Below are 17,551 nucleotides of genomic sequence, written 5' to 3'. Positions count from 1 at the left end.
TGCGGGTAATCTTAGGCCGTACTGGGAGAAAGGTCTGTTTGTGTCTGTGTGTGCATGCAGTTATGCTGCACACGTGTGCTGAACAACGTGGCCTGGAGTGTACTCGAGGCCGGGAGACCCCTTGGGTGGTCTGCCTGGCCATGTGTCTTCACTGCCCCTTCTTGGACACTGTCCCTCACTTCTCGGTGTGGACTCCAACAGTCACATTGGAAAGGTTTTTTCTTTTCCCTTTTTTTTTTGTCTAAATTCATGGTTTTTAATGTTTTGATTTCTTTTTTTTAAATATCATAGATTTTTATTGTGCTATTCTCTCAAATTTTGTTCCCCCCTGCCTTTATTCCCCTCCACCCTGCGTACCCCCTCCTACTCACACTCCCCCCTTTAGTTCATGTCCATGGGTCGTACATATAAGTTCTTTGGCTTCCACATTTCCTACACTATTCTTAACCTCCCCCTGTCTATTTTCTACCTATCACTTATGCTACTTATTCCCTATACCTTTCCCCCATTCTCCCCCTCCCCATCCCCTGCTGATAACCCTCCGTGTGATTTCTATTTCTGTGATTCTGTTCCTGTTCTAGTTGTTTGCTTAGTTTGTTTTTGTTTTAGGGTTGTTGTTTTTTTACTTTCAGTTGTTAATAGCTATGAGTTTGTTGTCATTTTACAGTTCATAGTATTGATCTTCTTTTTCTTAGATAAGTTCCTTAACTTTTCATATAATAAGGGCTTGGTGATGATGAACTCCTTTAACCTGTCCTTATCTGGGAAGCACTTTATCTGTCCTTCCATTCTAAGTGAAAGCTTTGCTGGATAAAGTAATCTTGGATTCCAGTCCTTGCCTTTCATGACTTTGAATACTTCTCTCCAGCCTCTTCTTGCCTTCAAGATTTCTTTTGAGAAATCAGCTGACAATCTTATGGGAATTCCTTTGTAGGTAGATAATTGTCTCCTATTCTCTTGCTGCTTTTCAGATTCTCTCATCTTTAATCTTGGGTAATGTGATTATGATGTGCCTTGGTGTGTGCTTCCTTGGGTCCATCTTCTTTGGGACTCTCTGAACTTCCTGGACTTCCTGAAAGTCTATTTCCTTTGCAAATTGGAGAAGTTCTTCTTCATTTTTTTAAATACAATTTTTTAAAGATTTTATTTATTTATTTTTAGAGAGGGAAGGAAGGGAGGAAGAGGGAGAGAGAGAAACATCAATGTGCGGTTGCTGGGGGCCATGGCCTGCAACCCGGGTATGTGGCCTGACTGGGAATCGAACCTGCGACACTATATTTTTTTTAAATAAGTTTTTAATTTCTTGCTCTTCCTCTTCTTCTTCTGGCACCCCTATGATTCAGATGTTGGAACATTTAAAGTTGTCCTGGAGGTTCCTCAGCCTCTCCTCATTTTTTTTTTTTAATTCTTGTTTCTTAATTGTGTTCTGGTTGAATGTTTCTTTCTTCCTTCTGCTCAAAACCATTGATTTGAGTCCCAGTTTTCTTCCTGTCACTGTTGGTTCTCTGTACATTTTCCTTTATTTCACTTTCCATAGCCTGCACTCTTTCCTCTATTTTGTGACCAAATTCAACCAATTCTGTGAGCATCCTGATCACCGTGCTTTGAACTATGCATCTGATAGTTTGGCTATCTCTTCGTCACTTAGTTGTATTTTTTCTGGAGTTTTGATCTGTGCTTTCAATTGGGCCTTTTTCTGTTTGTTTGTTTTTTGTTTGTTTGTTTGTTTCCCTGCACCTGTTACATAGTAAGGGGCAGAGCCTTAAGTATTCGCCAGGGCGGGGCAACCCACATCACTGCGTTGTGACGCTATATGTGGGGGAGGGATCTGAGAGTGAACAATGGCACTTGCTCAGCTCTCCACTGGTTTTCAGTCCCTTCCACCACTTCCCACAATCAAACTGGGCCCTTCTGGTGCTGATTCCCACGTGAGTGGGTTTGTGTACGTTCTAGGACCTTCTGGGTCTCTCCAACGAACTCTCCTGTGAGGCTGGGAGTCTCCCTGCTGCCTCAACCCCCACAGATTTTTACAGCCAGAGGTTTTGAGGCTTTATTTCTCAGCACTGGAACCCTGGGTTGCTCGGTCTGTCTCACTCCCCAGTTGTCCCTCCTGGTTTATCTGCACACAAATGTAGAGCCACCCGCTCCACCAGCCATCGCCTTGCCCACCCCGGACCTCCAGCCACCATCTTGTCACAAGTCCTCTCTGCCCGGCTGCCCGGCTTCACCCCTCCTACCGGTCTTGGTGAGTATTCCTTCTTTAACTCCTTGGTTGTCGGACTTCATGCAGTTCAATTTTCTGTCAGTTCTGGTTGTTTTTTGTTTTTTAATTTGTTGTTGTCCTTCTTTTGGTTGCACGAGGAGGCACAGTGTGTCTACCTACACCTACATCTTGGCCGGAAGTCCTGTGTTGATTTCTTATTTAATTTCATTGTGGTCAGAAACTGTGGTCTGTGTGATATTGATTCTTTAGTATTTATTGAATCTTGTCCTGTGGCTTAGTAAGTGATCAATTTTGTAAGTGTTGCATGTGTGCTTGAAGAAAATGTGTACTTTCTAACTGCTGAGTGCAGAGTTCTGTATTAGTTCAATAAATACAGGTAGTTAATTGTGTTGGTCAAATCTTCTATATCCTAGTTAATTACTGGTCTTTTAAATCTGTCAATTACTGACAAACATGTGTTAAATCTCCTATCATGAGGGTGAATTTCTGAATTTCTCCCTATAATTCTGTCAATTTTTGTTTTACATGAGTGTTATTAGATGCATGCAGCTTAGAAATGTAGTTTCCCCATGAATCAAACCCTTTATTAATGTATGTATGAGCCTCTTTTCTGTAGCAGTTTTGTTTTTGCTTTAAAGGATATTGTGCCTCATATTAATATAGTGATAGGGCCAACTGCTCTTCCCTACTTAACAGCGCTGCTTCGGAAGTGCTCCTTTTTCTCTTCATCAGTTGTTTCCCATCTCTGCTGGTTTATTCCAATCTGAATGAAACTATGCTGCTATTTTTCTATCCTAAAGAATAATTCACTTGACCCCACTTCTTCCTTCAGCAGTTCTTTGTTCCCCTTTACCAAAGAATTCCTCAAAAGAATAACATTGAGTTCTCTCCTCCCATTCTCTTATTTTATTCACTGTTTTACAATATGTTTTTAAATAACCTGTTGTATAGAAACAGACTTAGAGAGACAGAGAATGGATTGACAGTTGCCTGAGGGGAGGGGTTTTGGGGGACTGGGTGAAAAAGGTGGAGGGATGAAGAAAAAGAAAAAAGAAACTTGTAGACACAGACAACAGTAGGGTGGTTAATGGAGGGAAAGTGGGTGAGGGCAGGTAGAAGAGGGCCAAAGGGGGATAAATGGTGAAATGGTGACAAAAAGAAACTTGACCTTGAATGGTGAACATACAATGCAGTATATACAGATGTGCATTATCAAACTGTACACTTGAAACTTACATAATCTTATTAACCAATGTCACCCCAAAGAATTCAATAAAAAACTTTTAATATAAAAATGAATAAACAGTTATATTTCAGAATACACAAGCATATAGAACATTAGAAAATATAGATAAGCAAAAATAATAAAATAAAAACATCATATTCTCACCATGCTGAGAGCTTCAATGTTAATAACTTAGTAAAATTACAGTAATAACTGGATCTTATATATATATATATATATATATATATATTAATGTATGGTTTTTTAAATAAATATGAGATCATATTACACATTCCATTTTATAACCTCTTTGTGTCATTTATTCACCTCTGTCTTTCCAAATAAGAAATTTTTCATCTCACTTAATACATAGACTATAAGCAAATTTTCCCAATTACCCCAAAAATGCCCTTTATAACTGATTTGTCCATACCAGTGTCTAACCAATGGCTACATGTTGCCTCTGGTCTTCTAGTAAAATCCCCTTTTTTCATGACACTAACTTGTTGAAGGGACTAGACCAGACGCCCTACCTTTTGAATTTGTCTGGTGCTCCCTCCTGGTACTGTTTAGCTTGTCCCCTTATAACCTGAATTTCTTATAAACTGAAAGTCAGATCTAAAGGATTCATGGAGCCAAGTGAAATTGCGTTGGTGAGATATATATGATAGGTATATGACAGGTATACCTGTCATATATGAGATAGGTATATGACAGACGATGTTGTACACCTTACATTGCACCTCATCACAAAATACCATATCTGGTGACACACCTATTGTGACAGAACTATTGGCCACTGGTTCAGGGTGAGGAGAGCCTAATCCCTTCAGTTGGAATTATACTTCCCCCTTGAGACTAGAAAGAATGTCATTTCCCTGTGTGCTCACTGTCCTGATGGGTTTAAGCCAATTAACAATCCTTGCCTGAATCAGGAATTTCATAGGGTTTGCAAAATGATGGTGTTCAAATTCTAGATCTTTCAGTAAATTGTTTTCCTTATCAACTGAATTTATTTGATTATCCTAAAATATAGTTCCTACCATAAAGGCAAGATAAATGCTTATTTATTTTCCTTTCATTGCCAATTTTCAAAGTAAGTTCAGTTAAATAGCCACATAAAATGATAGCAAATAACTATTCTTAAACCCATTCTAATGGGCTTGTACTCCCACCAACACACAAAACTCTGGTTAACTTCACAGATGACCTCCAGGTTGTTCCATCAAGGGGCAAGTCTAGTTCTCACCTGACTTGACCTATCAGCAGCATTTGAGACAGTTGATCACTCCTTCCTCTTTGAAACGCTTCATTTATTTGACTTTCAAGACACCACCTTGCCTTAATTATCCTGCTGCTTCCCTAGGCATTCCTTCTCAGACTCCCTTGTTAGTTCCCATCATTTACCTGACCTCTTTAATTGGGGTTCCCAAAGCGCCCTCCTTGGACCTCTCTATCTACACTTACTCTTTTTTTGACCTTGAACCAAAGGACATTTCAATTCCATCTCCCTACCTTCTTAACAAGTCCCAAACCCTTCCGTCCCTACGGTGAATTAAAACTCGAGCTACTCAAGCTTTCTGTGTCTGACCCCCTTTCTGTATTCCACCATATTCCCAGCCATGGTGGCTTCAGTTTAATATTCTGTGATCACTGCTCTGGTTTTACGTTCGCTGTTTTGGCTTCCTAAGGACTTTCCTTACTTTCTTGTGAGCTCAGTTATGCATTTAAAAACTAGGATTTATCACTAAGAATCATTTCTCTCTTTCCCTTTCCCTTCCCCCCCCCAAAAAAAAACCCTTCCTTTTATGTTTGTAACTATTAGTGTTATGGAATGAATTACCACCAGCTGGGTCTTTGGGAAAAGGAAGTGTTGTTTTAGACTGTGGGAAATTGGTGATTTGGATATAATATAGAATCCATTTCCTTTAGCTGTCAAAAACGAAGCTATGCTCTTAAAAATATGTTCGTTATATCTTATGTAGCATGTGTTAGGTGTTGTAGCAGAAGGATTTTTTGGAGTCTTTATGTTACAGAACACACAAGGGGGGCCTGGGACGATATACTATTATTGAAAGAAGGCCCCGGGTCCATTATGTCCGCTGCCCTAGGAAAGACGTCTCTCAATGCCAGAGATTTGTGAAAAGGAAATGTTTATTTAATGCTATACAAACTTAAAGTAGTGACCTATTGTCTTTACCAAAATCCCAAAGTCCCTTAAAACACCCACAAACAGACACAGTCCTTCCTTCCTTCCCCCTTTGCTTAGTCCAGAGTACCGTATCTCAGGAAAGAAAATAGAAGTCTATGGCTCAGGCAGTCCTCTGGTTCTTCCTCTCAGGGCTGCGGGAGTCTCCACTCTGTCAAGGCTGCGTGGTTCTCCCTCTCTCAGGGCTGCGGGAGTCTTCACTCTGCTAAAGCTGTGTGGCCCTCTCTCCAATGGCTGTGATCTTCTCTGCACCTCCACAGCCACATGGTTCTCTCCTCTCAGGGCTGTGCATGGCTCTCCTCTCTGGGATGCGCATGGTTCTCCCCCAATGGCTGCACATGGCTCCCCCCTCTCCTAAAGCAGCATGGTTCTCTTCCTCAACGGCCGCCAAATCTGGGTTTTAAATCCCCGCGGCCAATCTTCTTCTGCAGCCTCATTTCCGACTCCTCCCACACTTGGCTTCACATGCCAGAACTCATCCTTCCAGCTTTACTGGGCCGCCATCATGAGTCTGGGCAGGCGTGGCCCCATGTCCTGGAGCCAATCCTCTCTGAGCTCCCACGCAGGCGCTATAACTCAGGGGACCCGCTCCCCCGCCGTTACATCTGGGTGGGGAAGTTACTTCCACTCCCCTGTCTTAGAGCTGATCACAGCTACTTAACATATCTATGCAACCAGTCAAAGGTTATAGATATGCCAAACGACCACGCCAGAGTTTAGCTGCAAGGCTGTTGCTATGCTAAACAGCTCTCAATGGCCTGCTCCATTTGTCCCTTCCCCCAACCCACACCCTGGGCGGGGGGATGGAGACATCCCAAAATCTCCTGGACACCTTAAGTTCTGGACCCCATTTCAAATGCCTATTTGGGGCCCCCCTCTTGGCTGCACCCGGTAACATTTAGTCTAGCCGTATTGCCAGAAATGGAAGTGCAGCAGTCACATTTGTGCTGTCCCCTGGCCATGGCTGATGGGTCTACGACCGGATACACCAACGCCCCTCTGTGTTTTGTACATGTTGTTCACTCTGCCTGGAACAGCCTCACCCGTGCTCACCCTCTCCCTTCATGCATCTAGCTGACTGATATCTATCCTCAGAACTCAGCCCGGAAATCGTTTTTTTCAAAAGGCTTTCCTAGGTTCTCTCCACCTAGAGTGAGTCCTTCCCTTCTTTGTATTTTGCAGGTGGTTTGGGGATGTTCATTAACATGACAGCTTTAATTCTTTGTTCACACATTTATTTGCTTGCTAATTTTGAGTTTATTTAGGCCGAGACTGGTCTTACTCCTCTGTGCACTCCCAGCACCAAGTACAGGGCTTGCAAGTTAAGCACTCAAGGATATTTATTGAATTTCTAAAGACAGAGTGAGGAATGGGGCTGGAATGAAAAGAGAGAGGATTTGGGATAAGACTCCAGGTGGAAGAGGTGGATTTTGAAGAGAATCAGAAACGCCTTTGGAAAGCAGAACCTGCTGGCTAATTGCCCAGAAATGTGTTCTTCGCCTCCTTCGCCCGAGGCATTTCCGCCTGCCCGGGAGTTCTCTCAGGATTCCCGGATGTCATAACCCTCAGGACGTCAGGTCTAGACCTGAGGCTTCCCAGCTGCCAGGTGCTGCTCACGGGCTCTCCTGGGTGACCAGTACTTTCTGTCTCTGTCATCAAAAGAGCACTTCCACATATACTATCTCATTTACTCTTTATAATAACCTTGTTGAAAAAGGGATTTCTCCCTTTTACAGACGAAGAACTCTTAGAGGGGTTAAGAGTTTTGCCCCGAATCAAACAGTAGTGGTAAGTGGCAGTGCCAGGATTTGAAACCTGATTATTTAACTCCGAAACTCACATTCTAAACATGACACTAATCAGTCTGATTTCCAGTAGGACGCAGGATAAATCTGACACCTTTGAATGCATGCTGAGCAGAACTGTGTGACACATCTGTATGTGAAAAAAAAAAATTAATACTTGTAGACAAAGTCAGGGATGGTCCACATGAAAATGTAACTTGTCCTAGAGTAGAAATATTCACCAATCACTAACATGTGTCTGGCCTTTATTTTATTTATTTATTTATTTATTTATTTAGAGAGGGGAAGGGAGGGAGAAAGAGGAGAGAAATACCAATGTGTGGTTGCCTCTCACATGCCCCCACCCCCTACTGGGGACCTGGCTGGCAACCCAGGCAGGTGCCCCAACTGGTAATCAAACCAGTGACCCTTTGGTTCAAAGGCCAGCACTCAATCCACTGAGCCACACCAGTCAGGGCTGTCTGGCCTTTATTTTTAAAAGAAACATCAATTTGCTATTCCACTTATTTATGCATTCATTGGTTGATTCTTTTTTTTTAATATATATTTTATTGATTATGCTATTACAGTTGTCCCATTTCCCCCCTTCTCTCCCCTCCACCCTGTACCCCCCCTCCCACCCACATTTCCCCCTTTAGTTCATGTCCATGTGTCATACTTATGAGTTCTTTAGTTTCTACATTTCCCGTACTATTCTTGCCCTCCCCCTATCTATTTTCAACCTACATTCTATGCTACTTATTCTCTATACCTTTTCCCCCTCTCTCCTCCTCCCACCCTCCTGCTGCTAACCCTCCATGTGCCCTCCATTTCTGTGGTTCTGTTCCTGTTCTAATTGTTTACTTAGTTTCTTTTGGTTTTGCTTTAGGTGTGGTTGTTGATATTTGTGAGTTTGCTGTCCTTTTACTATACATGTCTTTTCTTTATCTTCTTTTCTTAGATAAGTCCCTTTAGCATTTCATAAAATAAGGGCTTGGTGATGATGAACTCCTTTAACTTGACCTTATCTGAGAAGCACTTTATCTGCCCTTCCATTCTAAATGAGAGCTTTGCTGGATAGAGCAATCTGGGATGTAGGTCCTTGTCTTTCATGACTTAGAATATTTCTTTCCAGCTCTTTCTTGCCTGTAAGGTGTCTTTGGAGAAATCAGCTGACAGTCTGATGGGAACTCCTTTGTAGGTTACTGTCCCCTTACCTCTTGCTGCTTCTAGGATTCTCTCCTTCGTTTTTACCTTGGCTAATGTAATTATGATGTGCCTTGGTGTCTTTCTTCTTGGGTCCAACTTCTTTGGGGCTCTCTGAGCTTCTTGGATTTCTTGGAAGACTGTTCCCTTTGCCAGATTGGGGAAGTTCTCCTTTATTATTTGTTCAAATACGTGCTCAATCTGTTGCTTTTCCCCTTCCGATTCTGGTACCCCTATAATTCGGATATTGGAACGTTTAAAGGTGTCTTGGATGCTCTTAATCTTTTCCTCAATTTTTTGAATTCTTATTTCATCATGCTTTCCTGCTTGGTTGTTTCTATCTTCCTTCTGGTCCACTGTATTGTTTTGAGACTCATATTCCTTCCTTTCACTATTGGCTCTCCTCCGCGTGTCTTCCTGCATCTGTTTTATGGTACTCTGCATTCTTTCATCTAAATTTCGTCCAAAATCCACCAGTTCCGTGAGCTTTCTGATCACCAGTGTTTTGAACTGCGCATCTGATAGATTGGCTAATTCTTGGTCGCTCAAAAGGATGAGTCCTGGGGGACTGATTTGCTCTGTTGAAAACATGGTTTTGTTTGTTTTTTTCCCCCCTGTCTCTCCTTTTTTTTTTTTTTTTTTCCCGGTCTGGTTGCTCTTGTTACGGTGGGGGGCGGAGCCTTAGGTGCTCACGGGGGCTGGGCACCCCGGTCGCTAGATTGTGACGTTTATGTGGGGGCGGGAGCGGGAGCGGGGCAGGAGAAAACAATGGCGGTAGTTCCGTTCCCCTGGACTCAGACCCTTGTCTGGGCTTCTGGGCCGCGAGTTCTGCCCTGGTCCACAATCGCTGCCCCCCTGGGTCTGCCAGCAGCAGTTTGCGTACTCAGGGATCACCGCTGCCTTCTTGCGCCCCCGGATGGCTTTTGCGCCAATTTTGCGCCAAACCTTCCCCTGACCTCCGCGCGCCGCCGACCCGAGCCAGCCCCGCGCCCGCCGGCTCGTCTTCTCCTACCAGTCCGGGTGAACGGGTCTACTTCAACTTCTTGGCTGCCCAACTTCCATTCAGATAAATCCTCTGCCAGATCTGGGTGTTATTCTGATAGTAAATTATTGTTGTAAATTATTGGTTTTCTAATCTTGGTTGTACGAGGAGGTACGGTGCGACCACCTATTCCTCCATCTTGCCGGAAGTCCAGTTGATTCTTATATGTGTCCTGACCAGGGATCGAACCCATGACTTTTGTACACTGGGACAATGCTCTAACCTGATTTACCCAGATAGTCCTGGGTTCAAATACTGACTTTTCTCTTACCCAATATGCCAAACTGGAGAAAGATAGTCTATTAAAGGGGGTAATGTATAAAATGGGATAATAATACGTAAAGGGTTTTTGTAAGGATTAAATTGTTTAGATTTACTTGTTTATTTTTTACTATGTATTGGTCTTGAGGGTACAGCTTAGTGGTTAGACAATCATATACTTTACACAGTGTTTCCCCCGATAATTCCAGTACCCCACCTGACACCATACATAGTTATCACAATGTTATTGACTATATTTCCTATGTCTTACTTCTGTTACAGAGCACAACAAGGAGGACCTGGGATGATATACTATTACTGAAAGAAGCCCCCAGGTCTGTTATGTCCGCTGCCAGAGGAAAGATGTCTCTCAATGCCAGAGATTTGTGAAAAGGAAAGGAAATGTTTATTTAATGCTATACAAACTTAAAGTAGTGACCTAATGTCTTTATCAAAAATCCCAAAGTCCCTTAAAACACCCACAAACAGACACAGTCCTTCCTTCCTTCCCCCTTTGCCCAGTCCAGAGTACCGTATCTCAGGAAAGGAAATAGAAGTCCATGGCTCAGGCAGGCCTCTGGTTATTCCCAGTTAGTACTCCATCTCGACTGGGAGACCTCCCTGGGTTCCTGGCACCCTCAGCTCAGTCACCGGGATCTCTGCTAAAACCAGGTGATGATTCTCTCTTCTAAAGCTGTGGGGGTCCCCACTCTGGCAAAGGCACGTGGTCCTCTCTCCCAGGGCCACGGGAGTCCCCATTCAGCCAAAGCCGAGTGTTTCTCCCCCTGCGCAAAGGCTGCAAGTGGGGAGGGGGGGGTCGCCACTCTGCTGTAATTAACTCCCCCCACTATGTATTGGTCTTGAGTTAATGTTTATATAATGCTATACAAGGGGAAGTTAATTCCATTCCCCGCCCCCCAGAGCAGGCCACAGCTATTTAACATATCTAAGCGACCAGCCAAAGGCTATAGATATGTTAAATGGCCACACCAGAGGTTAGCTACAAGGCTGTTGCTATGCGAAACAGCTCTCAAAGGCCCTGCTCCATTTGTCCCTTCCCCCAACCGACACCTGGGGGGGGGGGGTTTGAAGACATCCTAAAATCTCCTAGACACCTTGAGTACTGGACCCCATTTTAAATGCCCATTTGGGGTTCCCCCTCTTGGCTGCACCCTGTAACACTTCCGCATGACTATTTTGTAGCTACCAATTTGTTCTTCTTGGCCCCTTCAACTCTTTCACCCAGCGCCCCAACCCCACCTCCCCTCTGGCAACCACCAGTTCCTTCTGTTTCTGTGTATCTGTCTATTTACATTTTGTTTGCTGATTTTGTCCTTTAGATTCCACATATAAGTGAAATCATACGGCATTTGTCTTTCTCTGACTGACGCATTCCACTGAGCATAATATCCTTCCATGCTGTCACAAATGGTAAGAATTCATACTTTTTATGGCCAATATTCCATTGTATATATATTTCCACAGCTTTTTAATCTACTCATCTATTGATGGACACTTGGGTTGCTTCCATAGCTTGGCTATTGTACATAATACTGCAGTGAACATAGAGGTGCATATATTCTTCTGGATTAGTGTTTTGGGTTTCTTCAGCTAAATCCCTAGAAGTGGAACCGCTGGGCAGTAAAGCAGGTTCATTTTTAATTTTTTGAGGAAACTCCATACTGTTTTCCACAGTGGCTGCGCCAGCCTGCATTCCCACTAACAGTGCACTAGGGTTCCCTTTTCTCCACATCCTCACCAGCACTTGCCATTTGTGGATTTATTGATGATAACCATTCTGACAGGTATGAGGCGGAATCTCATTGTGGTTTTAATGTGCATCTCTCCCATGATTAGTGGTGTTGAGCACCTTTTCATACATCAGCCATCAGTATGTCCTCTTTGAAAAAGTGTCTGTCAGATCCTCTGCCCATTTTTTTAATTGGATTTGTATTTTTAGTGTTGAGTAGTGCCAGTTCTTCACAAATTGTAAGTATTAACCCTTTGTTAGACATATCATTGGTGAATGTGTTCTCCCATTTAGTAGGTTGTCTCTTAGTTTTTTTGATGGGTTTCCCTTGCTGTGCAAAAACTTTTGGGGTAATATAATCCCATTTGTTTATTTTTCCTTTTGATCAGTTGGTTGTGTTATAGAACAACAAGAGGGGGGGCCTGGGGCGATATACTATTACCTGAAAGAAATCCCCCAGGTTCGTTATGTCCGCTGCCAGAGGAAAGACATCTCTCAAGGCCAGAGATTCATGAAAAGGAAAGGAAATGTTTATTTAATGCTATACAAACTTAAAGTAGTGACCTAATGTCTTCATCAAAATTGCAAAGTCCCTTAAAAACACCCCAAACACACACAGTCCTTCCTTCCCCCTTTGCCCAGTCTGGGGTACCGTATCTCAGGAAAAGAAATAGAAGCCTGTGGCTCAGGCAGCCCCCAATTCTTCTCAGTAATCAGTCTCGGCTGATAGGCCTCCCTCGGTTCCCGGCACCATCAGCTGTGTCCCCAGGATCTCTGCTAAAGCCAGGTGGTGGTTCCCCCTTCTAAAGCTGCAGGGCTGCCCCCACTCTGGCAAAGCCAAAAGGTTCTCTCTCCATTGCCCCAACCACGTGGTCCTTCTCTGCACAATGGCCATGAGTGTCCCCACTCTGCCAAAGCCAAGTGACGGTTCTTTGCTAAAGCCACATGGTGATTCTCTCTCACAGGGCTGTGGGAGTCCCCACTCTGCTAAAGACTGAGTGGTTCTCCCCCCACTGGCTGCCATGTCTGGGTTTAAATCCCCGCGCCAATCTTCCTCTACAGCCCCATTTCTGACTCCTCCCACAATGGACCACACTTGCCAGCACTCCCATATCCTTCCAGCTTTACTGGGCTGCCATCATGAGTCTGGGCAGGCGTGGCCCCATGTCATGGAGCCCATCTTCTCGAAGCTCTCACACAGGCACTGTAACTTGGGGGACCTGCTCCCCCAGTCACATCTTGGTGGGGAAATTACTTCCATTCCCCTGGCCCAGAGCATGGCCACAGCTATTTAACATATCCATGCAACCAAAGGTTATAGATTTGTTAAATGACCACACCAGAGGGTAGCTGCAAAGCTGTTGCTATGCAAACCAGCTCTCAATGGCCCTGCTTCATTTGTCCCTTCCCCCAACCCACACCTGTTTGGGAGGGGGCGAGGACATCCTAATATTTCCTGAACACCTTGAGTTCTGGACCCCATTCTAAATCCCTATTTGAGGCCCCCCTCTTTGCTGCACCCTGTTACAACTGGAACTTCATCCTATAGACCAAAAGGTCACAAGTTCCATTCCAAGTCAGGGCACATACCCAGGTTGCTCTTTGATAACTTACCCCCTACTTGGGGTGCATACTAGAAGGTGACCAACGGATGTTTCTTTCTCCCTCACTAGAAGCAATGAAAATAAATAAATAAATAAATAAATAAATAAATAAATAAAATAGTTAAATAAATAAGAGAGTTTAAAAGCGCTCAATTCCTCAAGAATTTCTGGATCAAAGAGAATGAGCTATTCAACATCTTTCAATGAGCATTGCCAGATTGCTTTCAAGATAGGTTTTCTGTGTCATTCTCTCATTAGCAGCATAGGAGTGCCTGGCTCACATTAATAAAAGGAAATCTACTCTTGACAACTGCAAAACGTTAGCTTAAACTTCTATTTCTTTGATTAGTGAAGTTAAACATTCTATCCTTCAATTTATAATAGTTTAGTGACTTGCTTATTCTTATCCTTTGCTCATTTTTCTATCAGGGTACAGTTTTATCCTTAGACTGTCGCTTTTACAATAAAATAAAAATTAAAAATTAGCCCTGGCTGATGTGGCTCAGTAGATTGAGTGCCAGCCTACAAACCAAAGGGTTGACGGTTCAATTCCCAGTCAGGGCACATGCCTGAGCTGGGGGCCAGGTCCCCAGTGCGGGTGCGCCAGAAGCAACCACACCTAGATGTTTCTCTCCCCTTTCTCCCCCCCTCCCTCTCTCTCTAAACATAAATAAACAAAATCCTTTTAAAAAACACCTTGTTGGTAGTGCATGACTGCTAAACACCAGCAGAGGTCCACAATGGCGCACTCGCCCATCAGCGAACTTTCAAGGCCAGCGGGCTGCCTTTATTCCCCATGGCGGAAGCAAGGTTTCCACAAATCACCATCGCGGGAATTGCAGCAAAGGTATCCGTTTCCCCAGCCCCTGGAAGAAGGTCTCGCGGGATCTCAGCTGTCCTTGGGACCTACGACCTGACTACAAATCCCAACATGCAACTCGCTAAAGGCCCCAGAATACGAATGAAGTCTGGGTCCAAGGTCATGTGTCTGTCTGCGTAAGGCGTCCGGTCATCTCTCTCACGCCTTTTTCTACAGCTTCCACCTTAGCCGCCATTTTGTGCGAGAGGTTACGGAACTTCTGAGTCCCACCGACTCTATGGTCTAGCATTTCGGGTATCAACCAATCGGAAGCCGCATCTTGGGGGAAAACCCCGCCTTTACCCGCAGGGAGGCGGGAAATGCCACGAATCTCCTGTGAAGAGAGAGGAAGGAGCTGTGGAAAACCAATAAGAAAGGAGGACTTGAGGACGTCAACCAATGGGGACGCAGAGGGGTTGCGGCCAATGAGAGTGGGGGGACCCCGGGACACGTGGGTGGGGGAGCTGTGCTCTGAAACCTAGAGCTAAAGCTGGGACGTGAGTCAGTCACCTTGAGCGGGGCGAGCGCCGTGGTCTGAGCAAGGGCAGCAGGGCAGTGGGAGTGCAGGTGACTTGGGGCCGGAAACCCGCGGTTCGCAGGGGTGTGGGTTGGGCTGTGTGGAGGGGCATTTACCCCTAAGGCCGGGAGAGATGATGGGCATCTATAGCCTTAACTATTAGTTAATTACCAACGGTAATGAACGACTTACTGCACAAATGAGGCTGTGTAAAATGAACGAACGGGACCCTGCATAGCACCTGCCCGGTGTTGGCCTCCAGTCTTTCTGGGAGACCATCCTCTTTCGCTACATTTCCCTCCTGGGACCCAGGCTTCCTTCCTCTACTTCCGATCTCCATGACCTTCCTGTGCAGATCCGTCTCACTGAGAGTGGTGGACCCGGGAGTTCGCGTTGTCCCTCTGACCTCTAATGCTGGGCACGGTGCTAGGAAGAGCGTGGTCCAGGGAGGACGGGCGAGGGTGAAGGGGACGAACGAAGGTCGCCACTATAAGGAAATAAGCAGACTGTCAATGGAATTTTTTGTTTTCCTCTGCAGACTGAAAAAATGCAGACCACTGGGGCTCTACTCATTTCTCCGGCTCTGGTAAGCTGCGGCTCCGGGGTGCTCTGTAGTGCCAGGAGTGGGAGCCATCATTGTTTAATGAATGAACTGAGAGAATCTTGGCATCCTGATGGTGTTGGCTCTTTGGGGAGATTGTAGGATGTGATGCAGTTAACCCCTGTTTATTTGGATGTGTAAACCAAAGGATCTTGGCTTGGAAATGCAGTCAGAGAGTCCGGATCTGACGTTTACCCTCTGTCTGGCTTAGTAAGACAGCCCTCTAAGAACAGTGATTTTCTCTCGTGGCTGCACATTAGAATCAACTGGAGATCCTTGAAAAGTACTGATGCCCCGGCTCTACAGATTCTGGGAATGAGAGTGGAACCCATGCAAATATATCAAGAAAGCCATGTTACTAAGGACTCTGCTTAGATGTCTGTTTCAGGAGCCTCTCCCAGTTTACTGGTCCACTCCATTCAGGATATATAACAATGAATACCATTTTAGCAAAATGAGATTTCCCCCTTCTGATTCCTTTGGTAATCTGGGTACAAAACCTTCCTGAACCTGGTTTGGTATTAGTGTGGGCTTTTGCTGCATTCTGGGATACTGATCAGGGCTGTGCCCGTAGAAGTGAACTTTGGTACCCACTTTTAAATGGGAAGGTTGCCACTGCTGACAACACCAGGGTCTCAGGGCAGCTGCGTTTGGTGCAGGCATAGTTGGTAGGAACAGGAATACGTTAATTGATCTTGAAGTACATTGGACTTTTTCTGTTCCTAACATTTGCAGTCCTTCTTGACAGAAACTCGGCATTTAGGTTGGGGTTTTTTTTTTTCTTTGTCTGATTTGGGGGATGTGTCTTTCTGATTTTACAGATCCGCTGTTGTACCAGGGGTCTAATCAGGCCTCTGTCTGCCTCCTTCTTGAGTAGGCCAGAGATCCCGTCTGAACAGGTAAAGTAGTGTGGGCTCACTTGTGAACTTCTCCAGACAGAGGTCTGTTCAGTTAGTTGTGTTGCCTTGAGGCCAAAGCGGAAGGAGAGTTAGTGAATCCGAGGTGCTTTAATAGTTCCAAGTACCCACAAGGTGAGCACTGCAGGGGAGAAACTTGCAAAAGTGAGGTTACCCGAAGAGTAATGCCCAGCATGCTCTGCAGTCTGAGCATTCTGTACTTGCCAGGCAGTTTGCCAGCAGTTTCAGAGCTCAGGTGGGTGGGGTGAAGAGGGTAGAGTCAGACACCGTCCTTGTGCCTCACTCTCCCCTTTGTCTCTTCCTCTCTTTCCTTACTTCCCCCTCTCTCTGTCCTTCTAGCCTTCCTACAGAAGCTCCCCGCTCCTGGTGGCCAGACGGGAGTTCCAGACCAGTGTTGTCTCCCGGGACATTGACACAGCAGCCAAGTTTATTGGTGCTGGGGCTGCCACAGTGGGTGTGGCTGGTTCAGGGGCTGGAATTGGAACAGTGTTCGGCAGTTTGATCATTGGCTATGCCAGGTGAGTTTGGGGGTGGTCTGGAGTCTCTCTCACCGTGAATTCCACCCTGTTTGGGGGAAGCCTTGGCAAGAGAAGGTCCCTGTGGCTTCCAGTGTATTGCACCTGTCTCCTGTTTTCTCCAGAGGGGAGCAGAATTCTCTGAATGAGAATTTAAACATGCTTCAAACCTGGCTCACTTAAACTTACCATGTTGGTACTTTGCTTGTCTGGCCAAGTCCCCAGGGTACATGCAGGCTAGGCCCTCCCAGTGTTAGCACTCCCCATTCACCCAACCTACCCGAGTCCTCCACCCCCAGCCATGCCCTCACCCCTTCCTCTCCATCGATCTCTGTCCCTGGCAGGAACCCGTCTCTCAAGCAGCAGCTCTTCTCCTATGCCATTCTGGGCTTCGCCCTGTCCGAGGCCATGGGGCTCTTCTGTTTGATGGTCGCCTTCCTCATCCTCTTCGCCATGTGAGCCTCCATGGGAGTCACCTACCCATCCCTGCTGCTCCGACTCCAGGCCATGCCCGGTGCTGGGACATGCTAAGCTTTACCATTAAACACAACATTTCTCTAAACCCATATGCCTGCGCCTCTGTCCTTTGACCTCGGAGAGGGTCTTGATGGAAAGGTGGGACAAGGGAAGTGGGGTTGGGTTTTTGGTGATTAGGAACTCCTCGAGGCTGAGAAAGGTCACTGCCAGGCCTGTAAGAACCTGGAGGGTTCTCTTTCTCTCCCAGAGGGAGCAAGAACTTGTCTGATCATTGGTGCTTTTTTCCTGCCAATTTAGTATAGTAATGTATGACATTTCTGAGGGGCTCAGTACCAAAGGCTTTATGTTTTTAGCTCAACA

The 17,551-nt window shown here is 45.2% G+C and overlaps 1 protein-coding gene across 2 annotated transcripts; it reads left to right on the top strand.

Annotated features, from left to right (window-relative positions):
• Positions 1-14,582: 14,582 nt before the first annotated feature.
• ATP5MC1 (ATP synthase membrane subunit c locus 1) lies at positions 14,583-17,280 on the top strand. Of its 2 annotated transcripts, none has more exons than XM_028521752.2 (5): positions 14,583-14,731; positions 15,220-15,267; positions 16,104-16,181; positions 16,539-16,717; positions 17,059-17,280. In XM_028521752.2, exons 2-5 carry the CDS (start codon positions 15,229-15,231, stop codon positions 17,171-17,173), a joined length of 411 nt encoding a protein of 136 aa, XP_028377553.1. In that variant the 5' UTR covers positions 14,583-14,731; positions 15,220-15,228; the 3' UTR covers positions 17,174-17,280. The 2 variants fall into 2 exon arrangements, with proteins under 2 accessions (XP_028377553.1, XP_035889700.1); XM_036033807.1 differs by having other exon boundaries at positions 14,639-14,661.
• The last annotated feature ends 271 nt before the right edge of the window (positions 17,281-17,551 follow it).

Source organism: Phyllostomus discolor, chromosome 8 (genome assembly GCF_004126475.2).
Source record: "Phyllostomus discolor isolate MPI-MPIP mPhyDis1 chromosome 8, mPhyDis1.pri.v3, whole genome shotgun sequence".
Lineage (NCBI taxonomy): Eukaryota > Metazoa > Chordata > Mammalia > Chiroptera > Phyllostomidae > Phyllostomus > Phyllostomus discolor.
Note: the sequence above shows the minus strand (reverse complement) of the source record. Positions and strands in the feature narration are given on the sequence as shown.

Coding starts and splice junctions, on each gene's coding strand:
- ATP5MC1 (XM_028521752.2), top strand. CDS start 15,229: ATGCAGACCACTGGGGCTCTACTCATTTCTCCGGCTCTG. Junction 15,268..16,103: donor TACTCATTTCTCCGGCTCTG/GTAAGCTGCGGC, acceptor CTGATTTTACAG/ATCCGCTGTTGTACCAGGGG. Junction 16,718..17,058: donor TTGATCATTGGCTATGCCAG/GTGAGTTTGGGG, acceptor TGTCCCTGGCAG/GAACCCGTCTCTCAAGCAGC.